General features: G+C 46.9%; 1 protein-coding gene across 4 annotated transcripts in view; it reads right to left on the bottom strand.

Annotated features, from left to right (window-relative positions):
* Positions 1-24116, bottom strand: part of btbd9 (BTB (POZ) domain containing 9) — a 153770-nt gene that overhangs the window by 30437 nt on the left and 99217 nt on the right. The window contains exon 8 of one of the 4 annotated variants that reach the window (XM_059645063.1): positions 3330-3519. The exons of the other annotated variants lie outside the window; for them this stretch is intronic. Coding sequence (XP_059501046.1) covers positions 3330-3519 — 190 coding nt within the window. The remainder of the gene's footprint in view (positions 1-3329; positions 3520-24116) is intronic. 4 annotated transcript variants of the gene reach the window in all.

The following is a 24116-nucleotide window of genomic DNA, read 5'->3' as shown; positions in this document are numbered from 1 at the left end:
GAAATGCAGTACCAGATGTCCTTGAAAATGTAATAATGTTTCTAAGCCGTATCATGCTTTAAACCTTTCTCCTAACAATCTTTGAATCTATGTTATAATGGATTAGAGCAGATTTTTCCATGTTTATTGATTTCTGGTGTTAATGCCTTTTTTAGTTTTATTGTTAAAAATAAGATTGCAACATTGTGTGCTTCCGTTTTCTAAAAAGATTGATTTGGTAAAATAGCTGTAATCAATGTTGAGAGTAGCATCAACTGAACATTTACCCATATCATTTGGGGTTCCTAGATCATAACAATATGCAATCCTCAAGTCCTCTGTGAACACTAGGGAGGACTAGAGTACTTAAGCCTGTGCCTTCACAATTTCCACACTCAACTCCCTCACATGTACTCTACTGAGTTTCTGGATGTGAGTTTGCTTGCTGAGCTGGAAGGTTAGAACATAGAACATAGAACAGTACAGCACAGAACAGGCCCTTCAGCCCACAATGTTGTGCCGACCATTGATCCTCATGTATGCACCCTCAAATTTCTGTGACCATATACATGTCCAGCAGTCTCTTAAATGACCCCAATGACCTTGCTTCCACAACTGCTGCTGGCAACGCATTCCATGCTCTCACAACTCTCTGCGTAAAGAACCTGCCTCTGACATCCCCTCTATACTTTCCACCAACCAGCTTGAAACTATGACCCCTCGTGCTAGCCATTTCTGCCCTGGGAAATAGTCTCTGGCTATCAACTCTATCTATGCCTCTCATTATCTTGTATACCTCAATTAGGTCCCCTCTCCTCCTCCTTTTCTCCAATGAAAAGAGACCGAGCTCAGTCAACCTCTCTTCATAAGATAAGCCCACCAGTCCAGGCAGCATCCTGGTAAACCTCCTCTGAACCCTCTCCAAAGCATCCACATCTTTCCTATAATTGGGCGCCCAGAACTGGACGCAGTATTCCAAGTGCGGTCTAACCAAAGTTTTATAGAGCTGCAACAAGATCTCACGACTCTTAAACTCAATCCCCCTGTTAATGAAAGCCAAAACACCATATGCTTTCTTAACAACCCTGTCCACTTGGGTGGCCATTTTAAGGGATCTATGTATCTGCACACCAAGATCCCTCTGTTCCTCCACGCTGCCAAGAATCCTATCCTTAATCCTGTACTCAGCTTTCAAATTCGACCTTCCAAAATGCATCACCTCGCATTTATCCAGGTTGAACTCCACCTGCCACCTCTCAGCCCATCTCTGCATCCTGTCAACGTCCCGCTGCAGCCTACAACAGCCCTCTACACTGTCAACGACACTTCCGACCTTTGTGTCGTCTGCAAACTTGCTGACCCATCCTTCAATCCCCTCATCCAAGTCATTAATAAAAATTACAAACAGTAGAGGCCCAAGGACAGAACCCTGTGGAACCCCACTCACCACTGACTTCCAGGCAGAATATTTTCCTTCTACTACCACTCGCTGTCTTCTGTTGGCCAGCCAATTCTGTATCCAAGCAGCTAAGTTCCCCTGTATCCCATTCCTTCTGACCTTCTGAATGAGCCTACCATGGGGAACCTTATCAAATGCCTTACTGAAGTCCATATACACCACATCCACAGCTCGACCCTCATCAACCTTTCTAGTCACATCCTCAAAAAACTCGATAAGGTTTGTAAGGCATGACCTACCCCTCACAAAGCCGTGTTGACTGTATTTGATCAAGCCATGCTCTTCCAGATGGTCATAAATCTTATCCCTCAGAATCCTTTCTAACACCTTGCAGACGACAGACGTGAGACTTACCGGTCTATAATTGCCGGGGATTTCCCTATTTCCTTTCTTGAAGAGAGGAATTACATTTGCCTCTCTCCAGTCCTCAGGTACGACTCCAGTAGAGAGCGAGGATGCAAAGATCTTCGCAAGTGGCGAAGCAATTGCATTTCTCACTTCCCAAAGCAGCCGAGGACAAATCTGATCCGGGCCTGGCGACTTGTCAATCTTAATGTTTGACAAAATTTTCAGCACATCAGCTTCGTCTATCTCTATCCATTCCAGCATGCACACCTGCTCTTCAAAGGTTTCATTCACTACAAAGTTCTCAGATGTTTTCAGATGTTTCGTCACCATTCTAGATAACATTATCAGTGAGCCTCCGATGAAGCGCTGGTGTTATGTCCCGCTTTCTGTTTATCTGGTTATGTTTAGAAATAGAAAGCGGGACATAACACCAGCGCTTCGTCAGAGGCTCACTGATGATGTTACCTAGAATGGTGACGAAACATTTGAAAACTAACCTTTCAGCTCAGCGAGCAAACTCACATCCAGAACCTCAACCTGAGCTACAAATCTTCTCAAAACTCACTCTACTGAGTTCTCGTCAGTTCTTCACTTTCAGCAGTACCAACCTTTAAAGGAATACCCCTTTCACCTAGTAACCCATCCCCATTTACACTGATGGGGAAGCCCATCAAACATGTCACTCCTCAAATAATGGAACAGTCCATGTCCAAATGCAGCAAGGCCTGAAAAATAGCCAGGCTTGGGGCTGAGAAGTGGCAATAACAATCAGGCCAAGTCAGTGGCATGCAATGATGCTCTCCGACAAGATGATCTCCAAACATCATCCTTTGACATTCAATGGCATTACCTTCACTGAATCCGCCACTATCAACGTCTTAGGACTTACCACTGACCAGAAACTGGACTCGATTCAGCATATAAATGCAGTGGCTATAAGAGCAGGTCAGAGGTTGGGAATACTGCACTGAGTAACTCATCTCTTGATTCCCCAAAACCTGCCCACCATCTGGAAGGTACAAGTAAGGGGTGTGAGGAAACACTTGCCTGAATGAGTGCAGCCCCAACCACGCTCAAGAAGCCTGACAGCATCCAGGACAAAACAGCCCACTTGACTGCCACCATATCCACAAACATCCAATCCCTCCACCACCAACGCTCAGCAACAACAGTGTGTGCTATCTACATGGCACACTGCTGAAATCCACCAAGGCTTCTGAAACAGCATCTTCCAAACCCACCACCTCTTCCATCTCTCAGGACAAGGGCAGCAGTTACATGGCAACACTACCCCCAGCAAGTTACAGTTCAAGCCACTCACCATCCCGACTTTCAAATATATTGCTGTTCCTTAATTTTTAATGAGTAAAAATCCTGGAATTCCTTCCCCAGCAGCACTGCAGCAGTTCAAGGAGGTTGCTCACCATCTTTTCAAGGGCAATTAGATGAAAACTGACTTTTTCAGGATTACATACAGAAACACCCAGGTTAACACTACCATTGGTCTTCGACATTGTGGGCTGAGTATCTATACCCCAATTACCTCATGGTTCCGATCATGAAAGGCTGTGCTAGTTGGACCACAATGGCTCCACTTCCCAGCTGATGACAGGTATAACCAGAATCCCAGTCGTAATTCTTTGTATCTCCATTTAATAAAGCATTTCGAGTGCGACTTACTCCTTCTGTTACGGTGGCACTGGCACCAACTGTGGCCACATTTTCTGTGGGAACTGAATCGTTGTGTTAAATACAACCTCAGTAAAATACATAAATGGAGAAGATCTGCAGGAAAAAGTCAGAGCTAACAACAAAGTGGAAGAGCAAAAGTGGTTGTTCCAAAAACAAGTGTATACTTTTGGCAAAAACATCAAAATTAACCGAATACATGTATGGCTTCTCTAATATGAAAACAAGCACAAGAGGGGAGTTTCAAAACTTCAGTATCATGAGTTTATGCGATGTGGGGAAAAAAGGACCCGGACACTGAGTGGAGTGGGAGCGCCTGGGCAATCGCGATCAAAATATCAACTGGTTTGGAACAGTTATGGACAAGGATGTCGAAGGTGGTTCAGGATTTGATAAGAAAGAAAAGAGAGGTTTTTAGCAAGAACAAAGGGAGCAAATAAATAAAGGCCCTTGTGGAGTACAGAAATTGCAGGGGTGTACTAAAGAAAGCAGGGCCGAAGGACAGCTAACTTGGTACTGCTAATGGGAGGCGTTCAAGAGTGTGATGATGCGAGTTCAGAGGCATTATGCTCCTGTTATAGTGAAGGGTAAGGCTGGTAAGATTCAGGAACAATGGATGAATAAAGATATTGAGGTTTAATTCAAGAATAAAAGAGAATTTTATTTCAGATACAGACAACTTGGTTGAATTGAATCTCAATTAATATAAAGAGTTAGGGGCATTCTTAAGAGAGAAATCAGGAAGGCAAAGAGGGGATATGAAATTGCATTGGAGACAAAGTTAAGAATAATCCAAAGGGATTTTACAAATACATGAAGAGCAAGAGGGTACCGACAGAGAGGGTAGGACCGCTTAAAGATGAAGGGGGTCATCTTTGATTTGAACCTCAGGAGGTAGGAGATGTTAAATTAATATTTCACATCAGTTTTTATTGTGGAGAAAGAAATGGAGACTAGGGAATGCAGAGATATTAATAATGATGTTTTAAAAACAGTTCAGATTACAAAAGACAAAATTCAGGAGGTTAACGAATGTAAAGGTGAATAAATTTCCGGGACCTGATCTAATGTATCCCAGAATGTTGTGCGAAGTATGGGAGGAAATTGCAAAACCCTTTGCAGAAATACTTGCATCATCTATAACTACGGGTGAGGTGCCTGAAGACAGGAGTGTGGCAAACGTTGTACCTTTGTTTAGGAAAGGTAATTGTAAGGAGAAGCTGGGGAACTACAAACTTATAAAGTCTGACTTCGATTATGGGTAAATTAGAACATAGAACAGTACAGCACAGAACAGGCCCTTCAGCCCACAATGTTGTGCCGACCATTGATCCTCATGTATGCACCCTCAAATTTCTGTGACCATATACATGTCCAGCAGTCTCTTAAATGACCCCAATGACCTTGCTTCCACAACTGCTGCTGGCAACGCATTCCATGCTCTCACAACTCTCTGCGTAAAGAACCTGCCTCTGACATCCCCTCTATACTTTCTACCAACCAGCTTAAAACTATGACCCCTCGTGCTAGCCATTTCTGCCCTGGGAAATAGTCTCTGGCTATCAACTCTATCTATGCCTCTCATTATCTTGTATACCTCAATTAGGTCCCCTCTCCTCCTCCTTTTCTCCAATGAAAAGAGACCGAGCTCAGTCAACCTCTCTTCATAAGATAAGCCCTCCAGTCCAGGCAGCATCCTGGTAAACCACCTCTGAACCCTCTCCAAAGCATCCACATCTTTCCTACAATAGGGCGCCCAGAACTGGACGCAGTATTCCAAGTGCGGTCTAACCAAAGTTTTATAGAGCTGCAACAAGATCTCACGACTCTTAAACTCAATCCCCCTGTTAATGAAAGCCAAAACACCATATGCTTTCTTAACAACCCTGTCCACTTGGGTGGCCATTTTAAGGGATCTATGTATCTGCACACCAAGATCCCTCTATTCCTTCACGCTGCCAAGAATCCTATCCTTAATCCTGTACTCAGCTTTCAAATTCGACCTTCCAAAATGCATCACCTCGCATTTATCCAGGTTGAACTCCACCTGCCACCTCTCAGCCCATCTCTGCATCCTGTCAATGTCCCGATGCAGCCTACAACAGCCCTCTACACTGTCAACGACACCTCCGACCTTTGTGTCGTCTGCAAACTTGCTGACCCATCCTTCAATCCCCTCATCCAAGTCATTAATAAAAATTACAAACAGTAGAGGCCCAAGGACAGAGCCCTGTGGAACCCCACTCACCACTGACTTCCAGGCAGAATATTTTCCTTCTACTACCACTCGCTGTCTTCTGTTGGCCAGCCAATTCTGTATCCAAGCAGCTAAGTTCCCCTGTATCCCATTCCTCCTGACCTTCTGAATGAGCCTACCATGGGGAACCTTATCAAATGCCTTACTGAAGTCCATATACACCACATCCACAGCTCGACCCTCATCAACTTTTCTAGTCACATCCTCAAAAAACTCGATAAGGTTTGTAAGGCATGACCTACCCCTCACAAAGCCGTGTTGACTGTATTTGATCAAGCCATGCTCTTCCAGATGGTCATAAATCTTATCCCTCAGAATCCTTTCTAACACCTTGCAGACGACAGACGTGAGACTTACCGGTCTATAATTGCCGGGGATTTCCCTATTTCCTTTCTTGAAGAGAGGAATTACATTTGCCTCTCTTCAGTCCTCAGGTACGACTCCAGTGGAGAGCGAGGATGCAAAGATCTTCGCAAGTGGCGAAGCAATTGCATTTCTCGCTTCCCAAAGCAGCCGAGGACAAATCTGGTCCGGGCCTGGCGACTTGTCAATCTTAATGTTTGACAAAATTTTCAGCACATCAGCTTCCTCTATCTCTATCCATTCCAGCATGCACACCTGCTCTTCAAAGGTTTCATTCACTACACAGGTCGTTTTTTTCGTAAAGACAGAAGCAAAAAACTCATTTAGGGCTTCCCCTACCTCCTCAGGCTCCACACACAAGTTCCCTATGCTATCCCTGATCGGCCCTACTCTTTCTTTGATCATTCTCTTATTCCTCACGTAAGTGTAAAATGCCTTTGTGTTTTCCCGGATTCCTTCTGCCAAGCCTTTCTCGTGCCCCCTCCTGGCTCTCCTCAGACCATTTTTGAGCTCCTTCCTTGCCTGCATGTAATCCTCTCTAGCTGAACTTGACCCTAGCTTCCTCCACCTTATGTAAGCTACCTTCTTCCTTTTCACTAGAAGCTCCACCGCTCTCGTCATCCAAGGTTCCTTTATCTTACCCCTTCTTGCCTGTCTCAGAGGGACATATTTACTCGTCACTCCCAACAACTGTTCCTTAAACAGTCTCCACATGTCTATAGTTCCCTTACCATGGAACAACTGCTCCCAGTCCATGCTTCCTAACTCATGTCTAATCGCATCATAGTTTCCTCTTCCCCAATTAAATATCCTCCCGTTTTGCCTAATCCTCTCCTTCTCCATAGCTATGTAGAATGTGAGGCAGTTATGGTCACTATCACCAAAATGCTCTCCCACCACAAGATCTGATACCTGCCCCGGCTCGTTTCCGAGCACCAAGTCTAGAATGGCCTCTCCCCTCGTCGGCCTGTCAATGTACTGCGTTAGGAAACCCTCCTGAACACACCTTACAAAAACAGCTCCATTCAAATCTTCTGCTCAAAGCAGGTTCCAATCAATATTAGGAAAGTTAAAGTCACCCATTACAACAACCCTACTGCGTCCACACTTTTCCAAAATCTGTCGACCTATGCTTTCTTCAATCTCCCTGCTGCTATTGGGGGGCCTGTAGTAAACCCCTAACGAGGTGACTACTCCCTTGCTGTTCCTAATTTCCACCCATACTGACTCAGTAGGCAGATCTTCCTCGACAATGGAAGTTTCTGTAGCTGTGATACCCTCTCTGATTAGTAGTGCTACACCCCCTCCTCTTTTTCCCCCCTCCCTATTCTTTTTAAATGTTCTAAACCCTGGAAGATCCAGCAACCATTCCTGCCCATGAGAAACCCATGTCTCTGTTATGGCCACAACATCATAGCACCAGGTACTGATCCATGCTCTAAGTTCATCACTTTTATTCCTGATACTCCTTGCATTAAAGCAAACACACTTTAACCGATCCCTTGGTTCCTTCCCAGGAAAATCCTTCCCACTAGCTGGTCTACCTCTTGCTACTGCCTCACCTGCATCAACGCTCACCTCTGGTATACAGCTCAGGTTCCCACCCCCCTGCCATACTAGTTTAAACCCTCTCGAACTACTCGAGCAAACCTTCCACCCAGGACGTTGGAAATTGTTGGAGGTGGTTATAAAAGATGGGATTTATAGACATTTAGAGAGGCAACAATTGACTAGGGATAGTCAGCATGGTTTTACGTTGTGAAATCATGTCTCACAAACTTGATAGAATTTTTGAGAAAGTTACCAAAAAGATTCATGACTGCAGAGTAATGGACATTGAGGTTGTAGACTTGCTCGCTGAGCTGGTGTGTTTGATTGCAGACGTTTCATCACCCTACCAAGCAACATCGTCACTGCACCTCCAGTGAAGTTTTGGTGTTCTGTCCCACTTGTTATTTATTTACCTTGGTTGGCTGGGGTGGGTGGTATCACTTCCTGTTCGATTTTTTATGGTTTGTATATCGGGTCCAGTTCAACATTTTTGTTGATGGAGCTCTGGTAGGAATGCCTGACATGTGTGGCTTGTGCTATTATGGAAGTGTTGTCCCAGTCGGCTTCATGTCCTTCTTTGTGTCTAATGAGACCAGTGAGAATTGGTTGTGTCTCTTGGTGGCTATCTGGTGTTTGTGTATCCTTATTGTAGTTTTTTTCCTGTTTGGCTTATGTAATGTCTCTCACAGTGCTTACAGAGTATTTTGTATATTATGTTGGCTTTATTGGCTGTGGTTATGGGATCCTTTAAGTTTGTTGGTCGCTGTTGCAGGGTGATTGTTGGTTTGTGGGTTACCCTGACACCTAGGAACAGAGTCATCTTTGATAAGTCTCTGATGTATGTTCGGGTGACTAGTGTGTCTGACCATGTTGTGTCTTCTTCTATTAGTCTGTCGCAGAAGTAACAGCGGATTGTGTTTTTTGGATATCTTTTTAAAAACCCCACGCAAGCGCTCCTGCTCTGCTTTGCACAATTCCAGTTGCTGCAGTGTGTTGTGGCTTGTTTGAATAATGTCCTGATGCAGTTTCATTTGTGGGTGTTGGGGTGGTTGCTGGAGTAATTAATTATCTGGTCTGTATATGTGGTCCTTCTGCCTATGCTTGTCTGAAGTTCCCCATTGTTCTTGTGTTTTACCATTATGTCTAGGAAGGGTAGTCAGTTATCAGTAGTCCCAGACATAACGGTGGAATGTAAGAACAACGGGGAATTCCAGACCAGCGTATACACAAAGACCACCAATATGGGCCAGAGATAACAAGGTGCAGAGCTGGATGAACACAGCAGGCCAAACAGCTTCAGAGGAGCAGGAAGGCTTCTTCAGAAGAGGGTTCTAGGCCCGAAATGTCAGCCTTCCTGCTCCTCTGAAGCTGTTTGGCCTGCTGTGTTCATCCAGCTCTACACCTTGTTATCTCAGATTCTCCAGCGTCTGCAGTTCCTACGATCTCTGAACCCATATGGATCAGATATTTAATTGCACCAGCAACTAAGCCAGCAATGGGGCTGCATCAGGTTAATTCAAACAAGCCACAACACACTGTAGAAACTGGAATTGTGCAAAGCAGAACAGGAGCATTTATACGGAATATGTACCCAAAAAGCACAATATGCTGTTATCTGTCATGGAGGTAACAAGAAGACACAACACAGCCTGATGCACTCACCCTCCCATACATCAGAGGCATATCAGAGATGACTGCACGACTATTCAGATTCCTAGGTACCAGGGTAGCCCACAAATCGACAGCCACCCTGCAAAGCTGCTGATGAATGTAAAGGATCCCACACCCACAGTCAATAAAACTAATGTAATACCAGGCAAGGACTGTAAGAAATCTAAGGTCTCAGCGTAGATTTGTAGCTCGGGTTGTGGATGTTGTGGTAGGTTGGCTTGTCAGTATGTCTCATTGTTCCGTAGACATTTCATTCCCCTGCTGGGTAACATCAGTGCAGCCTTCGATGAAGTGCCGGTGTGTTTTCCTGCCTGTTATTTAAACTCTGGGGTCCATTGAGCTGGATTAAGTGGGCAACAACACACTACAGCAACACAGAGCTATGCCAAGAAGAAGAGGAGTGCCCCTGCCAGGTATTCAAGGAAAACAGATACCGGAAAAACTGCGTCAGAAGATGCCTATTACATGCACAACAACAGGAAGATATTACATGCCCCGACACCCCCATCACGCCACCTTACATCAGGAACACGTCTGAACTGACCACAAGGCTCCTACGGCCACTGGGTATCAGAGTGGCACACAATCCCACATCAACCCCAATGCCAACTGCTCACTCAAACCAAAGAACCACTACCCACTATGGACAGGGCCAATGTCATTTACAAGATCCCCTACAGAGACTGTGACAAACACTACATCAGACGCACAGGAAGGAAACGAACCACTAGGATACACAGACACCAGCTGGCAACAAAAAGCCACATCAATACTCACTCATCCCCATCCACATGGAGCAAGAGAACCACCAGTTCGACTGGGACAACACCAGGACTCTGAGACAAGCAAAGCAGAGACAGGCACAGGAATTCCTAGCAGCCTGGTTCTCCACAAAGAAAGGCATCAACAAACACATACAGCTAGACCCCTTATACACTCTATTGCGAAGGAAAACCGGAAGTGTGGTAATCCAGCTCTTCGGACTCCAGAATGTAAATAACAGGTGGGAAAACAACATGGTGCTACATCAAAGGCTGCCCTGATGTTGTTACCCAGCAGAGGAATGAAACGTCTATAGAACAACAAACTAGCTTGGCGAGCCAACCAACTACGACTGTGAGAAACATTACATAGGCCAAACAGCAAGAAAACCAACAGTAAGGATACACGAACACCATCTGGCCACCAAGACACATGACCAATTCTCACTAGTCACAATGCACACGGACAAAAAAGGGACACAAATTCAACTGGGACATCGCATCCACGATAGCACGAACCAAACAAAGACGTGCCAGGCAATTCCTGAAGGCCAGGTATTCCAACCGGAACTCTATCAACAAACACATTGATTTAGACCCTCTGTACCAACCACTGAGAAACAAAACCAGAAGCAATGCCAACCACCCCAGAAAACTGAGGTCTATAAATAACAGAACACCAACGCTTCACTGGAGGCACACTGATGATGTTACCTGGCAGGGTGATGAAATGTCTGCAATCAAACTCACTGGCTCAGCGCGCAAGTCTACAACCTCATCCACAACCCGAGCTACAAATCCTCTTGAAGCTTTTGAGCAGTAGACTGTGTTTATTTGGATTTTAGTAAAGCCTTTGACAAGGTTCTGCATGGTAGACTAATTAGTAAAGTTAGGTCACATGGGATTCAGGGTGAGCTTGTCAATAATTGGCTTAATTGCAGGAAACAGACAGTGACGGTAGAAAGTTGCTTCTGGGACTGGAGGCCTGTCACTAGCAGTGTTCCACTTGGATTGGTTCTGGGTTCACTTTTGTTCATTATTTTATATAAATAAGTTGGAAGAGAACATAGAAGACACAGTTGGTAAGTTTGCGGACGACACCAAAATTGGTGGCATAGCACACAGTGAAGAAGGTTTTCTAAGATTATAAAGGGATCTTAATCAAATGGATCACTGGGCTACAAATGGCAGATGGAGCTCAATCTGGATAAATGTGAGGTATGCATCTTTGGTACAACAAACAAGGATAGAGCTTATACAATTAATGGTAGGGCCTTGGGTAGTATTGTAGAACAGAGGGACCTAGGGGTGCAGGTACGTAATTCTTTGAAGATTGTGTCGCATATAGACGGGGGGGTCGGGGGGTGGGAAGTGGTTTAGAAAAGTCATTTGGCATGCCTGACTTCAACGCTCAGTCCTTTGAGTATAGGAGTTGGGGAGTCATGTTGAGATTGTACAGGACATTAGTGAAGCCTCTTCTGGAATACTGTGATACCAAAGTAGGGCGGCACGGTGGCTCAGTGGTTAGCACTGCAGTCTCATAGTGCCAGGGACCTGGGTTCAATTCCAGCCTCGGGCAACTGTCTGTGTAGAGTCTGCACATTCTCCCAGTGTCTGCGTGGGTTTCCGCTGGGTGCTCCGGTTTCCTCCCACTGTCCAAAGATGTGCAGGTTAGGTGGGTTGGACATGTTAAATTGCCCGTAGTGTTCAGGGGTGTGTGTGGGTTATAGGGGATGGGTCTGGGTGGGGTGCTTCAAGGGGCAGTGTGAACTTGTTGGGCTGAATGGCCTGTTTCCACACTGTAGGGAATCTAATCTAATATGAAAGTGTAGAGCTGGATGAAAACAGCAGGCCAAGCAGCATTCCTCCTGCTCCTATGATGCTGCTTGGCCTGCTGTGTTCATCCAGCTCTACACCTTGTTATCTCGGATTCTCCAGCATCTGCAGTTCCTACCATCTCTGGAACACTGTGTCCAGTTCTGGTCACCCAGTTATAGGAAGGATATTATTGAGCTGGAGATTTAACAGGATGTTGCCAGGTATTGAAGGCTTAAGTCATAAAGAAAGGCTGGATAGACTGGGACTTTTTTCATTGGAGCATGGGAGGCTGAGAGGTAACCTGATAGAAGTTTATAAAGTAACGAGAGGTATAGATAGAATTAATGACAGTTGTCTTTTCCCTAGGATGGGAGATTTCAAGACAAGGGCGCACATTTTTGAGGTGAGAGGTGAGAGGAGAAAGATTTTAAAAAAAGACATGAGAGGCTAATTTTTTTTTTACAGAGGGTGGTTTGTGTGTGGAATGAACTTCCTGAGGAAGTAATTGGATGGGGGTACAATTACATTGTTTAAAACACATTTGGATAAGTACTTGAATAGGGAAGGTTTGGAGGGATTTGAGCCAGGAGCAGGCAGGTGGGACTAGTTTATTTTGGAATTATGTTCGACATGGACTGGTTGGACCGAAGGGTCTGTTTCCATGCTCTTTGACTCTATGAATTTGTAGGAGGTAAATCAGGAAGCTACAAGGCAGTCAGTCTAACATCAGCTGGGACTACCACTGAATGCAATTCTGAGGGACAAAATTAATCTACACTGAAAGAGGCAGGGAATAATTAAGAGCAGTCAGCATGGTTTTGTTAAGGAAAGATAATGCCTGACCAACTTGAGTAATTTTTTTTTGTTTTACAGACATGGCTAAGTGTATAGAGACACAGAATACAGGAGAAGGATTAGGAGTAGGCCATTCAGTCCTTTGAGCCTGCTCCATCAATTCAATTAAGCTCCGTTCAATATGATCATGGCTCATGCTCCAACTCAGTCCCCTGCTCCCACTTTCTCTCCGTATCCCTTGATGTCTTTAGACCTAAAAATTATATCTACATCTTTCTTGAAAGTCTTCAATGTTTTGGCCTCAACAGTTTCCTGACGTGGTACATTTCACAGGCTCACCACTCACTGGGTGAAGACATTTCTCCTTCGCTCTGTGCAAAAAGGCCATAACACCTGATCTGGGCACCTCAGTCATTGGGAACAGCCTATTAGAATTTTATAGCTTTCCATAAGGTTCCCTTCTTACCCAATTCTTCTTAACTCCACTTTATATAGTCCTAACATACCCAGTCCCTCCCTGCGCATCGGTCCTGTCATCCCAGGAACTAATATGGTAAATCTACTCTGCATTCCCTCCATAGCTAGATCAACCTTCCTCAGCTAAGGAGAGCAGAACTGCACACAGTACCCCAGCTATGTCTTCAACAAGGCATCCCCACTCCTGTACCGAATCCTCTTGCTATGAAGGCCAATCATTCGACTCCCGGACATCCCAGATGTCCTCGTTTCTCAAGGACTGCAACTTCCTCCCCACAGTGGTTGAAAACGCCCTCGACTGCATCTCCCGCAACTCATCCCTCACACCGCCTCCTCGCAATAACAACCAAAACAGGATCCCACTTGTCCTCTCGTACCATCCCACCAACTTCCAGATCTAACGCATCATCCTCCGATACTTCTGACATCTGCAATCCGACCCCACCACCAAAGACATATTTCCATCCCCACCCTTATCTGCTTTCTGGAGGGACCACTCTCTCCATGACTCCCTCGTATGCTCCACACTCCCCAGCAGCCCCACCACCCCCAGCACTTTTCCTTGCAACCGCTGGAAGTGCTACACCTGCCCCTACACCTCCCCCCTCACTCCCATGCCAGGGCCCAAGAAGACTTTCCACATCAAGCAGAAGTTCACCTACACATCTGCCAATGTAGTATACTGCTTCAACTGTACCCGGTGTGGCTTCCTCTATATCGGGGAAACCAAGCGGAGGCTTGGGGGCCACCTTGCAGAACACCTACGTTCAGTTTGCACCAAACAACTGCACCTCCCAGTCGTGAGCCATTTCAACTCCCCCTCCCATTCCTCAGACAACATGTCCATCCTGGGCCTCCTGCAGTGCCACATCGATGCCACCTGAAGGTTGCAGGAACAGCAACTCGTATTTCGCTGGGGAACCCTGCAGCCCAATGGTATCAATGTGGATTTCACAAGCTTCAAAATCTCCTCTCCCCCGACCACATCCCAAATCCAGCCCAGCTTGGCCCCGCTTCCCTAACCTGACCGTCCTTCCACCTCTCTCCTCCTCTAACCTCAAGACCCACCCCCATCTCCTACCTACTAGCCTCACCCCGCCCCCATGACCGGTCTGTCCTCCCTGGACTGACCTATCCACCCCCCCCCACCACCAACTCCCCAGTACACTCACCATTACTGGCTCCATCCCATCCCCATCTCTTTGACCTGTGTGTCTCCTCTCCACCTATCTTCTCCTTTAACCATCTTATACCTGCCTCCCCCTCTCCCCATTTATTTCAGAATACCCTTCTCCTCCCCCATTTCTGATGAAGGGTCTAGGCCTGAAACGTCAGCTTTCCTGCGCCTCTGATGCTGCTGGGCCTGCTGTGTTCATCCAGCTCAACACCTTGTTTTCTCAGACTCTCCAGCATCTGCAGCTCCTACTATCCTTGAAAGAAGCAGGATAGGTTAATAATGTAGTTAAGGCGGCACAAGAGACACTTGCCTTTATCAGTTATAGCATAGATTGTAAGAGGAGGGAGGCTATGTTGGAGCTGTAAGAACTTTGGTTAGGCCACAGCTAAAGATGTGTGTCCAGTGCTGGTCACAGAACCATATATTCATAGAATCCCTACAGTGTGCAAACAGGCCTTTTGGCCCATCAAGTCCACACCGACCCACAAAGCATTCCACCCAGACCCATCCCCCTATAACCCACCTAATCTACACATCCCTGAACACTATGGGCAATTTAGCATGGCCAATCCACCTAGCCTGCACATTTTGGACTGTGGGAGGAAACAGGAGCACCCGGAGGAAACCCAAACAGACACGGGGAGAATGTGCAAACTCAACACTGACAGTTGCCCGAGGGAGGAACTGAACCCAGGCCCCTGGCGCTGTGAGGCTGCAGTGCTAACCACTGAGCCACTATGCTGCCGCTATTTCACTGAAGAAGGGCAATGAAAATTTGGAATGCACTGCCATGGTAGGCTGATGGAGAAAGTGAAGGCGCATGGGGTTCAGGGTGTACAAGCTAGATGGATAGAGAACTGGCTGGGCAACAGGAGACAGAGAGTTGTAGTGGAAGGGAGTTTCTCAAAATGGAGAACTGTGACCAATGATGTTCCACAGGAATCTGTGTTGGGACCACTGTTGTTTGTGATATACATAAATAATCTGGAGGAAGGTAAAGATGGTCTCATCAGCAAGGTTGCAGATGACACGAAGATTGGTGGAAGAGCAGACAGTGAAGGGGGCTGTCGGAGAATACAGCAGAATATAGATAGATTGGAGAGTTGGGCGGAGAAATGGCAGATGGAGTTCAATCCAGGCAAATGTGAGGTGATACATTTTGGAAAATCCAATTCAAGACCGAACTATACAGTAAATGGAAAAGCCCTGATGAAAATTGATGCACAGAGATATTCAGGTCCATTGTTCCCTGAAGGTGACAACGCAGGTGGATAGAGTGGTCAAGGCAGCATACGGCATGCTTTCATTCATCAGAAATGGTATTGAGTACAAGAGGTCGCAGGTCATTTCACCAACACCTTCCACCCCAACCTTCAGTTCACCTGGGCCATCTCCAGCACATCCCTCACCTTCCTGGACCTCTCAGCCTCCATCTCAGGCAACCAGCTTGTAACTGATGTCCATTTCAAGCCCACCGACTCCCACAGCTACCTAGAATACACCTCCTCCCACCCACCCTCCTGCAAAAATTCCATCCCCTATTCCCAATTTCTCCGCCTCCGCCGCATCTGATCCCACGATAAGACATTCCACTCCCGCACATCCCAGATGTCCAAGTTCTTTAAGGACCGCAACTTTCCCCCCACAGTGATCGAGAACGCCCTTGACCGCGTCTCCCGTATTTCCCACAACACATCCCTCACACCCCGCCCCCGCCACAACTGCCCTAAGAGGATCCCCCTCGTTCTCACACACCACCCTACCAACGTCCGGACACAACGCATCATCCTCCGACACTTCCGCCATTTACAATCCGACCCCACCACCCAAGACATTTTTCCATCCTCTCCCCTGTCTGCTTTCCGGAGAGACCACTCTCTCCGTGACTCCCTTGTTCGCTCCACACTGCCCTCCAACCCCACCACACCCGGCACCTTCCCCTGCAACCGCAGGAAATGCTACACTTGTCCCCACACCTCCTCCCTCACCCCTATCACAGGCCCCAAGATGACATTCCACATTAAGCAGAGGTTCACCTGCACATCTGCCAATGTGGTATACTGCATCCACTGTACCCGGTGTGGCTTCCTCTACATTGGGGAAACCAAGCGGAGGCTTGGGGACCGCTTTGCAGAACACCTCCGCTCAGTTCGCAACAAACAACTGCACCTCCCAGTCGCAAACCATTTCCACTCCCCCTCCCATTCTCTAGATGACATGTCCATCATGGGCCTCCTGCAGTGCCACAATGATGCCACCCGAAGGTTGCAGGAACAGCAACTCATATTCCGCCTGGGAACCCTGCAGCCATATGGTATCAATGTGGACTTCATTAGTTTCAAAATCTCCCCTTCCCCTACTGCATCCCTAAACCAGCCCAGTTCGTCCCCTCCCCCCACTGTACCACACAACCAGCCCAGCTCTTCCCCCCCACCCACTGCATCCCAAAACCAGTCCAACCTGTCTCTGCCTCCCTAACCGGTTCTTCATCTCACCCATCCCTTCCTCCCACCCCAAGCCACCTACTAACCTCATCCCACCTCCTTGACCTGTCCGTCTTCCCTGGACTGACCTATCCCCTCCCTACTCTCTCCACCTATCTTCTTTACTCTCCATCTTCGGTCTGCCTCCCCCTCTCTCCCTATTTATTCCAGTTCCCTCTCCCCATCCCCCTCTCTGATGAAGGGTCTAGGCCCGAAACGTCAGCTTTTGTGCTCCTGAGATGCTGCTTGGCCTGCTGTGTTCATCCAGCCTCACATTTTATTATCTTGGAATTCTCCAGCATCTGCAGTTCCCATTATCTATGTTACAGTTGTATAGGACTTTGGTTTGACCACATTTGGAATACTGCGTATAGTTCTGGTCGCCACATTACCAAAAGGATGGGGATGCTTTGGAGAGGGTGCAGAGGAGGTTCACCGGGATGTTGCTTGGTATGGAGGGCACTAGCTATGAAGAGAGGTTAAGTAGATTAGGATTATTTACATTAGAAAAGATAGAGGTTGAGGGGGGAACCTCATTGAGGTCTACAAAATCAGGAGGGGTACAGACAGGGTGGATAGCAAGAAGCTTTTTCCCCAGAGTGGGGGACTCAATTACTAGGGGTCATGAGTTCAAGGTGAAAGGGGAAAGGTTTCAGGGAGATATTCATGGAAAGTTCTTTACACAAAGGGTGGTGGGTGCCTGGAACGTGTTTCCTGCGGACGTGGTAGAGGCGGGTACCATAGGATCATTTAGGATGTATCTGGACAGATATGTGAATGGGCAGGGAGCAGAGGGACACAGATCCTTATCTCCTTCTCAAAATCCACAATCCCGCCTGCCCTGGTTGACCCATGGTCTCTGCCTGCTCCTGCCCCAACGAACCCATCTCCACGTACCTGGACTCCATTTTCTCCCCATTGGTCCAGGAACTCCCTACCTACGTCCGTGACACCACCCATGCTCTACACCTCCTCCAGAACTTCCAATTCCCCGATCCCCAACACCTCGTTTTCACCATGGACATGCAATCCGTATACACCTGCATTCCCAATGCAGATGGTTTTGAGGCCCTCGGCTTCTTCCTGTCCTGCAAGCCCAACTAGTCCTCTTTCACCGACACCCTCATCCATAAGACCATAAGACATAGGAGTGGAAGTAAGGCCATTTGGCCCATCAAGTCCACTCCGCCATTTAAATCATGGCTGATGGGCAATTCAACACCCCTTCCCTGCACTCTCTCCCATAGCCCTTGATTCCTTTTGAGATCAAGAATTTGTCGATCTCTGCCTTGAAGGCATCCAACGTCCCGGCCTCCACTGCACTCTGCGACAATGAATCCGCAAGCCCACCACTCTCTGGCTGAAGAAATGTCGTCTCAGTTCAGTTTTAAATTTACCCCTCTAATTTTAAGGCTGTGCCCACGGGTCCTAGTCTAACGTAAACAACTTCCTAGCATCCACCCCTTCTAAACCATACATTATCTTCTAAGTTTCTATTAGATCTCCCCTCAACCTTCTAAACTCTAATGAATACAATCCCAGGATCCTTAGCCGTTCATCATACGTTAAACCTACCATTCCAGGGATCATCCGTGTGAATCTCTGCTGGACACGCTCCAGGGCTAGTACGTCCTTCCTGAGGCGTGGGGCCCAAAATTGGACACAGTATTCAAAATGGGGCCTAACTAGAGCCTTATAAAGCCTCAGAGCCACATCGCTGCTTTTATATTCCAACCCTCTTGAGATAAACGACAACATTACATTCGCTTTCTTAATTACGGACTCTACCTGCAAGTTAACCTTTAGAGAATCCTGGACCAACACTCTCAGATCCCTTTGCACTTCTGATCTGCAAATTTTCTCACCGTTTAGAAAATAGTCCATGCCTGTATTCTTTTTTCCAAAGTGCAAAACCTCACATTTACTCACATTGAATTTCATCAGCCATTTCCTGGACCACTCTCCTACACTGTCTAAATCTTTCTGCAGCTTCCCCACCTCCTCAGTACTACCTGCCTGTCCGCCCATCTTCGTATCATCGGCAAACTTCGCCAGAATGCCCCCAGTCCCTTCATCCAGATCATTAATATACAAGGTGAACAGCTGTGGCCCCAACACTGAACCTGCGGGACACCACTCGTCACCGGTTGCCATTCCGAAAAAGAGCCTTTTATCCCAACTCTCTGCCTTCTGTCAGACAGCCAATCCTCAATCCAAGCCAGTATCTCACCTCGACCACCATGGGCCCTCACCTTGCTCAGCAGCCTCCCGTGAGGCACTGTATCAAAGGCCTTTTGGAAGTCTAGATAGATAACATCTACTGGGTTTCCCTGGTCTAACATACTTGTTGCCTCTTCAAAGAATTCTAACAGGTTTGTCAGCACGACCTCCCCTTACTAAATCCATGCTGACTTGTTTTAATCTGACCCTGCACTTCCAGGAATTTAGAAATTTCATCCTTGACAATGGATTCTAGAATTTTACCAACTACTGAGGTCAGGTTAATCGGCCTATAATTTTCCATCTTTTGCTTTGATCCTTTCGTAAACAAGGGGGTTACAACAGCAATTTTCTAATCTTTCCCTGACTCCAGTGACTTTTGAAAGATCACGATCAAAGCCTCTGCTATTTCCTCAGCCACCTCCCTCAGAACTCTAGGATGTAGCCCATCAGGGCCAGGAGATTTATCAATTTTTAGACCCTTTAGCTTTTCTAGCACTTTCTCTTTTGTGATGCCTACTGTACTCAACTCTGTCCCCTGACTCTCCCTAATTGTTGGCATACTACTCATGTCTTCCACTGTGAAGACTGACGCAAAGTACTTATTAAGTTCTTCAGCCATTTCCTTATCTCCCATCACTAGCCTTCCAGCATCAAATTGGAGCAGCCCAATATCTACTTTTGCCTCTCGTTTGTTTCTTGTGTATTGAAAGGAACTTTTACTATCATTTCTAATATTACTAGCAAGCCTACTTTCATATTTGATCCTCTCCTTCCTTATTGCTCTCTTTGTTATCCTCCTGTTTGTTTTTGTAGCCTTCCCAATCTTCTGATTTCCCAGTGCTCTTAGCCACTTTATAGGCTGTCTCTTTTTCTTTGATATATTTCCTGACTTCCTTAATCAGCCATGGCTGTCTAATCCCACCCCGGATAATCTCTCTTTTCTTTGGGATGAACCTCTGTACTGTGTCCTCAATTACACCCAGAAACTCCTGCCATTGTTGCTCTACTGTCTTCCCCGCTAGGCTCTGCTTCCAGTCGATTTTCGTCAATTCCTCCCTCATGCCCCTGTAGTTACATTTATTTAACTGTAACAGCATTACATCCGATTTTGCCTTCTCTCTTTCAAACTGCAGACTGAACTCTACCATATTATGATCGCTGCCTCCTAAGTGTTCCCTTACTTTGAGGTCTTTTATAAAGTCTGGCTCATTACATAGCACTAAGTCCAGAATAGCCTGCTCCCTTGTGGGCTCCATCACAAGCTGTTCCAAAAAGCCATCCTGCAAACATCCCATGAATTCTCATTCTTTGGATCCACCAGCAACATTATTCACCCAATCCACCTGCATGTTGAAGTCCCCCATGATCACCGTGACCTTGCCTTTCTGACATGCCATATTTATTTCTCAGTGCATCTTGCGCCCCGGTCCTGATCGCTGTTAGGTCTGTACATAACTCACATTGTAGTTTTTTTGCATTTGTGGTTCCTCAATTCCACCCACACAGACTCCACATCTTCTGACCCTATGTCATTTAGTGCCACAGATTTAATTTCATTCTTAACTAACAAGGCAACCCAACCCCCTCTGCCCACCTCCCTGTCTTTTCGATATGTTGTGAATCCTTGGACGTTTACCTGCCAGTTCTGAACTCCCTGCAACCATGTCTCTGTGATGCCTACCACATCATAATCATTCAAGAGGATTTGTGCTGTTAATTCATATACTTTGTTGCGAATACTACGAGCATTTAGATAAAGTGTCTTAATGCGGGCTTTCTTATCATTATGAGAGAGATTGGAAATCGCAAGATGTCTTAAGATATCCTTCCTTTTTGCGGTATTGCTAGTCTGCCTCGAGCTTAAATCCACCTGTACACATGCTATCCTGTTGCTTATCTTTCCATTTAACTCCGTAATCCCTGTCTTTTTCACTTCTCTTTCGCCTAGCCGAACTCGTCCTCACCCTCGACAACTTCTCTTTTGATTCCTCCCACTTCCTACAGACAAAGGGGCTGGCCATGGGTACCCGCATGGGCCCAAGCTATGCCTGCCTCTTTGTAGGTCACGTGGAACAATCCCTCTTCCATACCTACACCGGCCCCAAACCCCACATCTTCCTTTGTTACATTGATGACTGTATCGGCACCGCCTCATGCTCCCACGAGGAGCTCGAACAGTTTATCCAGTTTACCAACACCTTCCATCACAACCACAAGTTCACCTGGACCCTCTCCAACACAATCCTCCCCTTCCTGGACCTCTCTGTCTCCATCTCAGGCAACCACCTACAAACCGATATCCATTTCAAGCCCAACGCCTCCCACAGCTACCTAGAAAACACCTCTTCTCACCCACCTTTCTGCAAAAGTTCCATCCCCTATTCCCAATTCCTTCGCCTCCGCCACATCTGCTCCCAGGATGAGGCATTCCACTCCCGAACATCTCAGATATCCCCGCTCTTCAAGGACTGCAATATCCCCCCCGCGGTGGACGAGAACGCTCTCGACCATGTCTCCCGCATTTCCCGCAACTCATCCCTCACACCCTGTCCCTGCAATAACTGCCAGGAGAGAATCCCCCTCGTCCTCATGTACCACCCCAGCAACCTCTGGATACAATGCATCAGCCTCCGACACTTCCGCCATCTACAATCCAACCCCAACACCAAACACATTTTTCTATCCCCACCCTTCTCTGTTTTCCGGACAGACCACTCTCTCCGTGACTCCCTTGTCCGCTCCACACGCCCCTCCAACCCCACCACACCCAGCACTTTCCCCTGCAACCGCAGGAAGTGCTACACTTGCCCCCACACCTCCTCCCTCACCCCCATCCCAGGCCCCAAGATGACTTTCTATATCAAGCAGATGTTCACCTGAACAACTGTCAATGTGGGATACTGTATCCACTGTACCCGGTGCGGCTTCCTCTACATTGGGGAAACCAAGCGGACGCCTGGGGACCGCTTTGCAGAACACCTATGCTCGGTGCGCACTAAACAACTGCACCTCCCAGTCGCGAACCATTTCAATGCCCCCTCCCATTCCTTACACATGTCCATCCTGGGTCTCCTGCAGTGCCACAATGATGCCACCCGAAGGTTGCAGGAACAGCAACTCATATTCCGCTTGGGAATCCTGCAGCCTAATGGTATCAATGTGGATTTCACCAGCTTCAAAATCTCCCCTCCCCCCACTGCATCCCAAAACCAGTCCAGCTCGTCCCCGCCTCCCTAACCTGTTCTTCCTCTCATCTATCCCCTCCTCCCACCTCAGGCTGCACCTCCATTTCATACCTACTAACCTCATCCCGCCCCCTTGACCTGTCTGTCCTCGCCGGACTGACCTGTCTGGACATGCACATGGACAGCAGTGAATTGAGGGGAATGTAGGTTAGGTTATTTTATTTTTGGATTAGGATTATTCCACGGCACAACATCGTGGGCCGAAGGGCCTGTACTGTGCTGTACTTCTCTATGTTCTATCTCTTCCCTACCTCCCCACTATACTCACCTGTACTGGCTCCACCCCTCTCCCTTTAACTTGTCTGTCTCCTCTCTCCATCGTTGATCCACCTACCCCCTCTCCCTATTTATTTCAGAATCCTCTCCCCATCCCCCTTTTCAGATGAAGGGTCTAGTCCTGAAACGTCAGCTTTTGTACTCCTAAAATGCTGCTTGGACTGTTGTGTTCATCCTGCTCCACACTTTGTTATCTCAGATTCTCCAGCATCTGCAGTTTCCATTATCTCTTAGAAAATAGGCGACAGGTTTAGATAGAGGACCTGGACTGGTGCAGGCTTTGAGGGCCGAAGGGCCTGTTTCTGTGCTGTAATTTTCTTTGTTTGTTCTTTGAGGGATATGACTGCAGTGAAAAGGGTCAGAGGAGATTTACCAGGATATTCCCTGGGCTGGAGCGATTCAGCTATGAAGGGCATTGTGAGACCACAAGTGGATCACTGTGCATTCAGTTTTGGTCTCCATATCTGAGGAACTAAAGTCTATGGAAGGAGTGCAGTGAAGGTTTACCAGGCTGATTCCTGGGACGGCAGGAGTGATATACGAGGAGAGGTTGAATCAGTTAGGTATATATTCATTGGAATTCATAAATATGAGGGGTGTCTCAGAGAGACGTATAAAATTCTAACAGTATGAGATAGGGTAAATGCAGGAAGCACGTTTCCGATGTGGTCACAATCTTTAGCTAAACAAGATGATGTGAAATTTCTTCATCCAGACAGCGGTGAATTTATGAAATTCGCTATCATAGAAAGCAGTTAAGGCCACAACACTCTATTGTTTCAGAAATGGTGTGGAGGTGCCAGTGTTGGACTGAGGTGGACAAGGTCAGAAATCACATGACACTGGGTTATAGACCAACAGGCTTTCTTTCGGATCCTCACTCCTCACTAGACCATAAGACACAGCAGCAGAAATTAGACCATTCGGCCCATCAAGTCTGCTTTGCCTTTCAATCATGGCTGATAAGTTTCTCAACACCATTCTCCTGCTTTCTCCCCGCAACACTTGATCCCCTTGATAACCAAGAACCTATCTATCTCAGTCTTAAATGTACTCAATGATCTGGCCTCTACAGCCTTGTGTGGATGTGAATCCCATAGATTCACCACTCTCTGGTTGAAGAGGTTTCTCCGTATCTCATTCTAAAAGGACTTCCCTTTACTCTAAGGCTGTACCCTCGGGTCCTAGTCTCTCCTATCAATGGAAGCATCTTCCCAACATCCACTTTGTCCAGGCCATTCAGTATTTTGAAAGTTTCGATCAGATCCCCCCCCTCATCCTTCTAAACTCCAATGAGTACAGTCCAGAGTCCTCAAATGTTAAGCTTCTCATTCCTGGGACCATTCTCACGAACCTCCTCTGAACCCTCTCCAGGGGCAGTACATCCTTCCTGAGATATTGGGCCCAAAACTGCACACAATACTCCAAATGTTTTCAAATGTACTCCAAACTGTTCCCCAGGGCAGGACTGACTGCCACGATGGGTCATAGTTTTAAGGTGTTAGGAGGAAGGTATAGAGGAGACGTCAGAGGGAGGTTCTTCA

Source organism: Stegostoma tigrinum, chromosome 4, assembly GCF_030684315.1.
Source record: "Stegostoma tigrinum isolate sSteTig4 chromosome 4, sSteTig4.hap1, whole genome shotgun sequence".
NCBI lineage: Eukaryota > Metazoa > Chordata > Chondrichthyes > Orectolobiformes > Stegostomatidae > Stegostoma > Stegostoma tigrinum.
Note: the sequence above shows the minus strand (reverse complement) of the source record. Positions and strands in the feature narration are given on the sequence as shown.